We start from the raw sequence: 12,376 nt of genomic DNA, 5'->3' as shown, positions 1-12,376 counted from the left end.
ACCAGTGACACCATATGCTCATACCAAATTCAAACTCCACAAATTGAAACACATAACACTCAAGATTGAAGTCAAAGGTTGTAACAGGCTTGGGGTGTTGGCTAACAAATGAAGGATAGGGATAACAAACGTTCTTAAAGCAATAGCAAGAAAAGTAATGAAATGGAAACTTAGAATTCACTTAGATTGCAGTAATCAACTTTTAAACACGAAGGGAAGACTCAAGCAATATTTAGGGCCGAATTCAATGTTTTGGACCCTTTCTTCAACAAGCAACACTTTAAAACTCTTTTTCACATATTTTTCAACTCCTTTTCTTTTCACAGCTCTTCTTCTTTTCATTCTATTTTTCACGAATCTTTCTTTTCTACTCGTGCCTTATGAATGATTTTGGCATACACACACACACAAGAATCACTTCCCCCACACTTGTTTTCTGCCATACATTAATCAAAAGGAATTCAATTTGACTCATACTTCACTATGCTTCAAGAACAAGGGTGGATGGTCCTAAACTAGGATAGGTAAGGATAATGTGGTTTAACAAAGAATGTAGGCTATCAAGGCTCAATGGGGTTAACTTAAACATATAACGATATAGGATACATGGCAGTTTGGCTTTGGTGGTGGTAACTACACAACTTCATCTTGAATATGTGTTATGCAAATCAATAGCATGCTTTGAATGAAATAGGCATGAGTTCTAGCATTTGGAACTAAATGATGAAACGCCTTCTAAGTAATAACCAAGCAAAGGATAATGAGATCATGCAACGACTTTAGAAAACAATAATGCACAGATTTTAACTCTCCAAATAAACATTTAGGCTCAAGTCTCACAAGGTTGTAGCGTTAGTTTGAGTTCTTTCCTTCAAGCATGTTACAAAAAAAACTAATTTTTTTTCTTTTATGATTACATGTGATTTCATAAGTTATAACCACAATCACGCATAAATAAAGAGTAAATCAAACTTTCATCCATGTTTATAACTCTCTTTAACAGTCATGCAATTACAAACTGAATCCTCATCATTGTGTTGGAAGGTACCCTAAGACACAGATAAGCGCACAAAAACAACTCTTTTTTTTTTTGAATTTTCAAAAACAATTTTTCAAATTTTTATGAATTTTCGGATTTTTTATGTCAAAACACACTGAAACACTCCAAAACAGCTTAAAAAAAATACTTAAAACAACAAGGAACAACACAAGAAGTAATGGGTGATAAATTTCTACGAATTTCATGCAAAACAATGGTTACCCCCCCACACTTAAATTAAACATTGTCCTCAATGTTTCAAGCATATACTCACACCAAAAACAAGCAAATAATAAACGACAAATAAACATGACAAATATGGCAAAGTAAAAACCAGACAGAGTAGAGTTTAAGAACGCAAATCTGGTTTTGGAGATAGTTGATCTTGTTGACTTTCCACAGCTTTGATCTTGAACTGGATTGGAATTGTACGGCGAAGCTTTTCTCTTTGGCGATGTTCCAATTCCTTATTTGTTCTCCAAGCAGATGTGGCAGCTTCTCTAGTTCTTCATTTCAGACTCCTTCCGTGGCCCCACCGACTGCTGAGACTCCGCCGACTACTGCAATCTCTCCCAAGCAGCCTTTGTGAAGGCTCCCTCTTGTATTATGCTATGTTTCTTTATTTCCCAGTTTGCTGTTCATTTCCACGAAGTTTAATGTTAAAATCCTTTGCATATTTGTTAATGTTTCAAAATAGAAAGTCACAACCAAAAATAATTAAACAAGTAAGAAAATTGACAATCAAGCAGAATAAATGGGTTGCCTCCCTTAAAGCGCTTGCTTTAACGTCTTCCAGCCGGACGATGAACACCTTCACTTCTCCTTGGAACCCACGGCATGCAGTGGGATCTCCTCCACAACATGCTCCACAAAGTTCTCGTAGTATGGCTTCAAGCGATGTCCATTCACTTTGAATTCTTGCCCGGTTCTCAAGCTCTTAATTTGGACTGCACCATGCACAAAAAGATTAGTAACAACAAACGGGCCAACCCATTTGGAACGTAACTTACCAGGGAATAGACGAAGGCGGGAGTTGAACAACAACACTTTCTGCCCAATTTCGAAAGTCTTGCCTCGAAGCATCTTATCATGGAATGCCGTGGTCTTCTCTTTGTAAATTCTAGCATTCTCATAAGCTTCATGCCTTATCTCATCGAGTTCACTCAATTGAAGCTTTCGATGAATTCCAGCTTGGTCCACATTCAAATTGAAGGTCTTGATGGCCCAATGAGCTCTATGTTCTAATTCCACGGGAAGATGGCAAGGCTTGCCATACACAAGTCGAAAAGGAGACATACCAATGGGGGTCTTGTAAGCCGTTCGATACGCCCATAGTGCATCATCCAGCCGTAAGCTCCAATCTTTTCTATTTGGCCCAACGGTCTTCTCCAAAATCTGTTTGATCTCACGATTAGATACCTCGGCTTGGCCATTGGTTTGGGGGTGGTAAGGTGTGGAAACCTTATGCGTCACATGATACTTCTTGAGTAATGCCCCAATGGTACGGTTGCAAAAATGAGACCCTCCATCACTGATTAGCACCCTAGGCATCCCAAATCTAGAAAAGATATTAGTTTTCACAAAATCTGCCACAACTTTAGAATCGTTAGTTCGAGTGGCTTTCGCTTCCACCCACTTTGAAACATAATCAACGGCAAGTAATATGTAGGTGAAACCAAAAGATGAAGGAAAAGGACCCATAAAATCGATACCCCAAACATCAAAGATTTCAACAACAAAGATGGGTACCTGCGGCATTTCATCTTTTTGGCTAATATTACCTGTCCTTTGGCAGCGATCACATGTTAAACAGAAGGTTCTAGCATCTTTAAACAAAGTAGGCCAATAAAAACCACATTCAAGAACCTTAAAAGTTGTCCTTTGGGTGCCAAAGTGACCCCCACATGTATATGTGTGACAAAAACTTAAAATTGAGTGAAAATCTGATTCATGCACACATCTTCTTATAACCTGATCTGAACAATATTTCCACAAGTATGGGTCATCCCAAACATAAAATCTAGCATCCTTTTTAAGTTTATCACGTTGGAATTTGTTTAGGGTGCTAGGAACTTGTTTAGTCACCAAATAATTCACCAAATCCGCGTACCAAGGCTCACTTACCTGGATAGACATTAGTTGCTCATCGGGGAAGGTTTCAGAAATTGGCGATGCTTCCTTATGCACCATTCGACTTAGGTGGTCAGCCACCACATTCTCCACGCCCTTCTTATCCCGAATCTCAATGTCAAACTCTTGTAGAAGCAACATCCATCGAATTAGTCTAGGCTTGGCCTCTTTTTTTGTGAGTAAATACTTGAGAGCTGCATGATCAGTAAAAATAATAACTTTAGTACCAAGTAAGTATGATCGGAACTTATCTAATGCAAATACCACAGCAAGTAATTCTTTTTCAGTGGTGGAGTAATTTAATTGAGCATCATTTAATGTCCTAGAGGCATAATAAATAACATGAGGTTGTTTGTTCTTTCGTTGCCCCAAAACAGCACCAATCGCATAATCCGAAGCATCGCACATCAACTCGAATGGAAGGCTCCAATCTGGAGGTGTGATAATGGGAGCCGAAGTAAGAGCTTCTTTTAATTGCTTGAATGCCGTGGAGCATGCATCATCAAACTCGAAAGCCACCTCTTTTTGAAGCAATCGGCATAGTGGTTGTGAAATCTTGGAGAAATCCTTTATAAAACGCCTATAAAAACCTGCGTGACCAAGAAACGAACGAACCTCTCTAACCGAAGTTGGAGAGGGTAAGTGACGAACAAGGTCTACCTTAGATTTATCCACTTCAATGCCTTCTTCAGAAATAATATGTCCTAGAACAATACCTTGCTTAACCATGAAGTGACATTTTTCCCAATTAAGCACAAGATTCGTTTCAACACAACGTTTCAAAATTAAGGTCAGATTACTCAAGCAATGATCGAATGAATTACCAAACACGCTGAAATCATCCATGAATATCTCAATAATTTTCTCCACATAATCAGAAAAGATACTCACCATGCATCGTTGAAATGTCGCAGGGGCATTGCACAAACCAAATGGCATGCGCCTGTATGCAAAGGTGCCAAAGGGGCACGTGAACGTTGTCTTTTCTTGGTCCTCCGGAGCAATCACAATTTGGTTATATCCGGAATATCCATCAAGAAAGCAATAAAATTTATAACCGGCTAACCTTTCTAACATTTGGTCCAGGAATGGCAACGGAAAGTGATCCTTCCTTGTCATGGCATTTAACTTCCTGTAATCAATACAAACACGCCAACCAGTCACCACACGAGTGGGTACAAGCTCTTGTTCTTCATTCTTCACCACCGTGATCCCGGACTTCTTTGGAACAACCTGCACGGGAGACACCCAACGACTATCAGAAATAGGGTATATAATACCACAGTCAAGCAATTTTATAACCTCCTTCTTTACTACTTCCAACATGGGTGGATTAAGGCGACGTTGAGCCTCCCGAGATGGCTTAGCTCCCTCCTCCAAAAGGATGCGATGCATGCACGTGGTGGGACTAATGCCTTTGATATCCGCCAAGGTCCATCCAATGGCAGATTTGTGCTCCTTTAACACCCTTATCAACTTGTCTTCTTCTTGGGCCGTGAGTGAGCTAGATATGATGACGGGTAGTGTTTGATCTTCTCCCAAGAAAACATACTTCAAGTGACTAGGTAATGGCTTCAACTCAAGTGTAGGTGGCTGCACAATGGATGGAAGTAACTTGTTAGCCAAAACCGAATCTAAAATTGAGAATGAAGACTTACCAGAATGTGATGGCAATGACTCGAGGGCCGCGACCATTTCAAACACTTCACCACAAGGAGGCACGGCAATATGGTCAGATTCCATGCTGTGGGTTGCTTGGATTCCCCCACACTTGTTTCTTGCTCCTATGCCGTGCACTAAGGCTATTTCAAGTGCATCGTCGTTCATTCGATCCAAATGTACCTGTGCCAAAGAATCAACAATGTCAATAGCGAAACAAGAATGGTCCTCCATTGGATATTTAATGGTTTCAGAAAGATTAAAACGAATAATGTCTCCATCAAACTCCATGGTTAATGTTCCCATAAACACATCTATTTTTGTTCTCGCTGTTTTCATGAATGGTCGGCCTAGCAAGATTGGCAATGATGGAGCATGGTTTGAATCCTCCATTTCTAAGACATAAAAATCTGCAGGAAAGATAAGATGATTGACCTGCACTAAAACATCCTCAAGGACTCCCTTGGGATAAGCGTTAGAACGATCGGCCAATTGAATTATCACGCCATCCTGTTTTAACTCACCAAGGTTCATTGATGCATAAATGGAATATGGCATAACATTAATAGAAGCACCTAAATCTAACATGCATTTTTCAAATCTAGTGTTTCCAATTACACATGGGATAGTAAAGCTCCCTGGATCCTTACACTTTGGAGGTAACTTCCGTTGCAAAACCGCGGATACATTTTCACTTACCTTCACAACTTCTTTGTTTGAAATTCTTTTCCTAGTTGTGCATAATTCTTTTAAAAACTTTGCGTACCTGGGCACTTGCTTAATAGCATCAAGTAAAGGAATGTTCACTTGGACTTTTCGAAAGGTATCCAAAATGTCCTTTTCGCTTTCTTCTTTCTTCGATTGTGCAAATCTGCGAGGGAAAGGAACATTGGGCAGATTAGTGTTCGAAATCACAACATTTGGAACATTCTTACCTGAGGTGGACGGATGGGATGTCTTAGATGGCTGCGGCATGGGTGATGGTACCCTTGCCGTGGGGTAGGTGTTCTCATCTTCCTTGAGTTGTATCTTCTCATCTTCCTTGTTTCTCACCTCTTTTCCACTTCGTAATGTGATAGCCTTTGCAGATTCGAAGCCACCCTTTGGATTGACCACTGTAGTGCTTGGTAACTTACCATTTTCACGGAATTGCCCCAAAAATTCGGCCATTTGGCCCATTTGCTTCTTCAGCTCATTAACCTCCTTTGCTTGGTTCTGCATTCCCTGCGCCATGGTGGTTAGTAACTGATATGTTTTATCATCATTCATAGACGTACCTGGGTTAGTTTGGGAAGATTGTGCCTGAGGAGGTGGTTGTGGTTCCATTGGCCTTGGAAAGAAACCCGGGGGTTGTCGGAATCCACTTTGTTGGCCATATTGTGGTGCATCTCTCCATCTGAAATTGGGGTGATCACGCCATCCCGGGTTGTATGTATTGGAGAAAGGATCATTCCTTGGTTGGTTTTGATTCCCATAACCTACAGCATTGGCCGATTCCCATCCTCCATTCTCAATTAATTGAGGGCATTGATCAGATTGGTGTCCTTGAATGGAGCATACACCACAGATTGTAGTTCCTTGCGTTTTGGGGCCTTTAACCAACTGCGATAACATAGACGTAAGGTTAGCCATTTGGGACTGTAACTCAGAAATAGAACTTACCTCATTGACATGATGTGGCCGTGGGGTGTCTCTTTGCCCAACACCTTCATATTGTTGTGCATTGAGTGCTCGATTCGCAATGAGGGTTTTGGCATCCCTAGGTGTCTTATCCACTAGAGCTCCTCCCGCGGAAGCATCCAACATTTGTCGTTCAAGTGGTAAAAGACCTTCGTAAAAGTATTGAAGAAGTAGCTCCTCCTTCATCTGATGCTGTGGACAAGAAGCAACAAGTGATTTAAATCGTTCATAATAAGATGGGAAAGATTCACCTTGGCTTTGCTGAATTCCACTTATTTTTTTACGAAGAAGAATGATGCGAGAAGTTGGGAAAAACTTCTCCAGAAACGCCCTCTTCATACTCTCCCAAGATGTAACTGTACCGGGAGCCAACTCGTATAACCAATCCTTGGCTTTGTCCATTAAAGAGAATGGAAAAGCCTTCATCTTTAAAATACTTCCGTCAACGGTAACCGGAGTCATACTTGAGCACACCACTTCAAATTCCTTCAAATGTTTGTTCGGATCCTCCATGGAAAGCCCATGGAACTTTGGAATGTGGTGGAGCAAACTTGACTTTAACTCGAACTCTTCGGTTTTACCTTGAGCAGCCATGGGATATTGGATACACAATGGTGCGGCATTATCCAAACCTGAGGCGGCAAGCTCCTTGAGCGTACGGTTGTCCATGGCTATACCTTGCTCTTCTCCACCCACTTGTGCCGTGGCCTTCTCTTCAACCTCAACTTCTTGCTCTTCTAATTCAGGCTCGGGACTAGGAGGATTAGACTCTTGTAATTTCTTTTTCCTTCTCAAAGTCCTCTCAAAATCACCGTCAAAGTCGGAGATATGCTCACGAACAGGTTGTGAGCTACGGGTCATAAACTAGTACCTAAAAACAAAGAAAACAAAACAAATCAGCAACTTAAACAGAAACTTAAACAAAATACAATAATTCGAAAGAAAACAATCCAAGAGATTAGCAAAGTTGCTAATCCCCGGCAACGGCGCCAAAATTTGATGCGTAAAATAAGTTAACACACAAAATTAAACCCTCTTTTTGACAATTGTAGTATAGATGTAAGTAGGGTATCGTTCTAGGCCGGGGATTAGGAGGGATTGCTAATCTATTCTAAATTAATTTAAAAATATTAAATAAGACTCAAGGACACAAAATTAGGCTAAAAACTCTAATAACTCGAAACACACTTAAAATGACTCAAAATAATGAAAACAATTAAATTAAACACTAGGAACTGAAATGGACGGAAATTAAATTAAAAGACTAACAATAAAGAAAACTAACTAAATAATATAATTTAATAATGGATGGGTGTTTGGTTTTGATGAAAAGTAAATTAAACTTAATTAAATTACAGAATTGATAAAAACATAAAATTAAGGTAAAATGATAAATGACGGACTAGCTAGAGGGTTATTCTCCACACATGACACATATGCAACTTAAATTGATTTTCAGTTGTTCTTTCAATAAATTGTGAATCTCAATACTCCAGATTAACCGTGAATAGCACTTTTTTAATCTTCAAGTTTTCCTTAAGTTATTGAATTGGACGGAAAAACGCATACAACAATTCAAAACATTCTTCAAAAGTCCCCTACGTGAAAAGCACAATAGAGATACAATCAAAGAATCATGAAGCACAATGAGAACTATAAGTGTTGACGAGGCATTCGTTACTATGATGAGCATGAAACTAGTGCCAAGAATTCATTCAACGCGATCGTTTTCAAGCGACCTTCACTACTTGTAATTATAAGATTGTAACTATTAGGTGAAACTCCCTCATAATCTAGCATCATATTCATGCATGAAAACTAAGCGTGCACTCTCAATCAACATACACAAATAAGTTATCAATCAAGTAGATGAACGAATTGAATCCGCAACTTATGAAATAACAACTGAATGTAATCAAATCATATTGCAAGCATGTACATGGTTTCGAATCACCCCCCAACTAAGGGGGTTTAGTTCCTCATTCTTGCAATACAAAGATACATAAAATTAGACATTAAAATCAAAGGTAAGAAAACACCTAAAATGCTCCAACTTGGAAAGCAAGTGCATCAATGGATCTCCCTTCCTCCTTGTTGCGGCATGAAGCTTGTGGACAGATTTTTGGGTGGATTTATGGTGTAGAATGGATGGGGAATGATATGGAGGGGTTTAGGGTGAGTGTGGAAGAGTGTTTGATGGTTGGAAGGTGGTGGAGAACTAGGCAAAGAGGGTGGAAGAAGGTGGAGTGGCGATTATGTTTTCTAGGCACTAGAATGGTGTTTTTGGGGTGTTTTGCTTCCTAGGGTGTGTATGGACGAATTTCTGTGATAAAATGATGAATATGGGGGATTGTTCTTTGGCCAAGGGGTGTAAACATGTATTTATAGGCCCCAAAAACCTTAGAAAATCAGGTTAGGTTAAGGATGAAATGCATGGCAATTTGTGTGTGTGATGTGCAATGGTCCAAGGGTTAAAATGAAGTGATGATGCAAAGTGTGAAGGGTAAAATGGAGTGGTCTTGTAGCTAGGGGGCATGAATGATTGTGTACATTGCATAGAGATGGAAAGGGAGGTGAAAATGTGTCAATAAATGGGTCAAAGGTGCAGCAACATGTGGTACACAAGGCATGGGATTCCAAATGTGAATGATGGAGCATCAATTGGTGCATGTAATGGATGTAAATGTTGTCTAAAATCTAATGAGTGAAGGGAACAAGAGGTATCAAGCAATTGAGTGTAATAATTAAATGAATTGAAGCATGAAATTAGAAATTATGTAGGGGACAAGAGTGATCAAGCATGGCATGGAATCCAAAGGGAATTCTATGTGGTTTGCATGGCAAGGAATGCAAGTTGGGGTGACAGATTTTTGGGCTGTTTTCTTCATCTTTTGGACCATAATTCTTCACATTCTTGGCCTCTTTAGTTCTCAAATTCGTCCATCCACTTGGCCCATGCATTTGCTATCCATTCCAAGCCCGAAACATGCTCCAAAGGCCTCCAAAATGCATCTTCTTGCATACTTTGTACTTAGAGTCTGAAAACACACGAAAATGACTTTAAACATTAAAATAACTAAGGAAACACGACATAAATGCACAAGAACAAGCCAACTAAGTCGCATAAATATGCTCCTATCAAATTCCCCCACACTTAGCTTTTGCTAGTCCTCGAGCAAAACAAAGAAATAAAACGAAACAAAACAAATAAAACACAACCTAAACCTTCCAACATTTGCCTCAGGGATTTCCAATGCACATGACATGTTAAAAATCATTATCCCCACAGATTTGAGTCATCTTTACACTTAAGCACATACTTAATCATAGTCACCACTTACTAGTTCACAATTAATCAATTAAAACAATGTTTTTGATGTAGTAACATGCCTTAGAGAATTCGCTCAATTCCTTACAAGATATGCATTCAATTTTCACTCAGATTTTCCAACTACACACCCTATACTAGTTATATGTGAGAAGATTGATGTAGATATGAAAACGAATGCTCACATATATGTATCACAAAGAAAGCAATTTCTGGAGTTAATAAGCATGTTTAGATATGATCTCATGAATGGAATGCTATTACTTAGACGCGAGAACCAGTGACACCATATGCTCATACCAAATTCAAACTCCACAAATTGAAACACATAACACTCAAGATTGAAGTCAAAGGTTGTAACAGGCTTGGGGTGTTGGCTAACAAATGAAGGATAGGGATAACAAACGTTCTTAAAGCAATAGCAAGAAAAGTAATGAAATGGAAACTTAGAATTCACTTAGATTGCAGTAATCAACTTTTAAACACGAAGGGAAGACTCAAGCAATATTTAGGGCCGAATTCAATGTTTTGGACCCTTTCTTCAACAAGCAACACTTTAAAACTCTTTTTCACATATTTTTCAACTCCTTTTCTTTTCACAGCTCTTCTTCTTTTCATTCTATTTTTCACGAATCTTTCTTTTCTACTCGTGCCTTATGAATGATTTTGGCATACACACACACACAAGAATCACTTCCCCCACACTTGTTTTCTGCCATACATTAATCAAAAGGAATTCAATTTGACTCATACTTCACTATGCTTCAAGAACAAGGGTGGATGGTCCTAAACTAGGATAGGTAAGGATAATGTGGTTTAACAAAGAATGTAGGCTATCAAGGCTCAATGGGGTTAACTTAAACATATAACGATATAGGATACATGGCAGTTTGGCTTTGGTGGTGGTAACTACACAACTTCATCTTGAATATGTGTTATGCAAATCAATAGCATGCTTTGAATGAAATAGGCATGAGTTCTAGCATTTGGAACTAAATGATGAAACGCCTTCTAAGTAATAACCAAGCAAAGGATAATGAGATCATGCAACGACTTTAGAAAACAATAATGCACAGATTTTAACTCTCCAAATAAACATTTAGGCTCAAGTCTCACAAGGTTGTAGCGTTAGTTTGAGTTCTTTCCTTCAAGCATGTTACAAAAAAAACTAATTTTTTTTCTTTTATGATTACATGTGATTTCATAAGTTATAACCACAATCACGCATAAATAAAGAGTAAATCAAACTTTCATCCATGTTTATAACACTCTTTAACAGTCATGCAATTACAAACTGAATCCTCATCATTGTGTTGGAAGGTACCCTAAGACACAGATAAGCGCACAAAAACAACTCTTTTTTTTTTTGAATTTTCAAAAACAATTTTTCAAATTTTTATGAATTTTCGGATTTTTTATGTCAAAACACACTGAAACACTCCAAAACAGCTTAAAAAAAATACTTAAAACAACAAGGAACAACACAAGAAGTAATGGGTGATAAATTTCTACGAATTTCATGCAAAACAATGGTTACCCCCCCACACTTAAATTAAACATTGTCCTCAATGTTTCAAGCATATACTCACACCAAAAACAAGCAAATAATAAACGACAAATAAACATGACAAATATGGCAAAGTAAAAACCAGACAGAGTAGAGTTTAAGAACGCAAATCTGGTTTTGGAGATAGTTGATCTTGTTGACTTTCCACAGCTTTGATCTTGAACTGGATTGGAATTGTACGGCGAAGCTTTTCTCTTTGGCGATGTTCCAATTCCTTATTTGTTCTCCAAGCAGATGTGGCAGCTTCTCTAGTTCTTCATTTCAGACTCCTTCCGTGGCCCCACCGACTGCTGAGACTCCGCCGACTACTGCAATCTCTCCCAAGCAGCCTTTGTGAAGGCTCCCTCTTGTATTATGCTATGTTTCTTTATTTCCCAGTTTGCTGTTCATTTCCACGAAGTTTAATGTTAAAATCCTTTGCATATTTGTTAATGTTTCAAAATAGAAAGTCACAACCAAAAATAATTAAACAAGTAAGAAAATTGACAATCAAGCAGAATAAATGGGTTGCCTCCCTTAAAGCGCTTGCTTTAACGTCTTCCAGCCGGACGATGAACACCTTCACTTCTCCTTGGAACCCACGGCATGCAGTGGGATCTCCTCCACAACATGCTCCACAAAGTTCTCGTAGTATGGCTTCAAGCGATGTCCATTCACTTTGAATTCTTGCCCGGTTCTCAAGCTCTTAATTTGGACTGCACCATGCACAAAAAGATTAGTAACAACAAACGGGCCAACCCATTTGGAACGTAACTTACCAGGGAATAGACGAAGGCGGGAGTTGAACAACAACACTTTCTGCCCAATTTCGAAAGTCTTGCCTCGAAGCATCTTATCATGGAATGCCGTGGTCTTCTCTTTGTAAATTCTAGCATTCTCATAAGCTTCATGCCTTATCTCATCGAGTTCACTCAATTGAAGCTTTCGATGAATTCCAGCTTGGTCCACATTCAAATTGAAGGTCTTGATGGCC

The 12,376-nt window shown here is 39.0% G+C and overlaps 1 protein-coding gene across 1 annotated transcript in view; it reads right to left on the bottom strand.

Annotated features, from left to right (window-relative positions):
• Positions 1-4,230: 4,230 nt before the first annotated feature.
• LOC126584263 (uncharacterized) overlaps positions 4,231-12,376 on the bottom strand; it is a 62,244-nt gene continuing 54,098 nt past the window's right edge. The window contains exons 3-5 of the mRNA XM_050248699.1: positions 5,264-7,236; positions 4,334-5,011; positions 4,231-4,239 (exon numbers count right to left, since the gene is read on the bottom strand). Of these exons, the coding sequence (XP_050104656.1) occupies positions 4,231-4,239; positions 4,334-5,011; positions 5,264-7,236 (2,660 nt within the window). The remainder of the gene's footprint in view (positions 4,240-4,333; positions 5,012-5,263; positions 7,237-12,376) is intronic.

This window comes from Malus sylvestris, chromosome 10 (assembly GCF_916048215.2).
Source record: "Malus sylvestris chromosome 10, drMalSylv7.2, whole genome shotgun sequence".
Lineage (NCBI taxonomy): Eukaryota > Viridiplantae > Streptophyta > Magnoliopsida > Rosales > Rosaceae > Malus > Malus sylvestris.
This window is presented reverse-complemented; position numbering and strand designations above follow the sequence as displayed.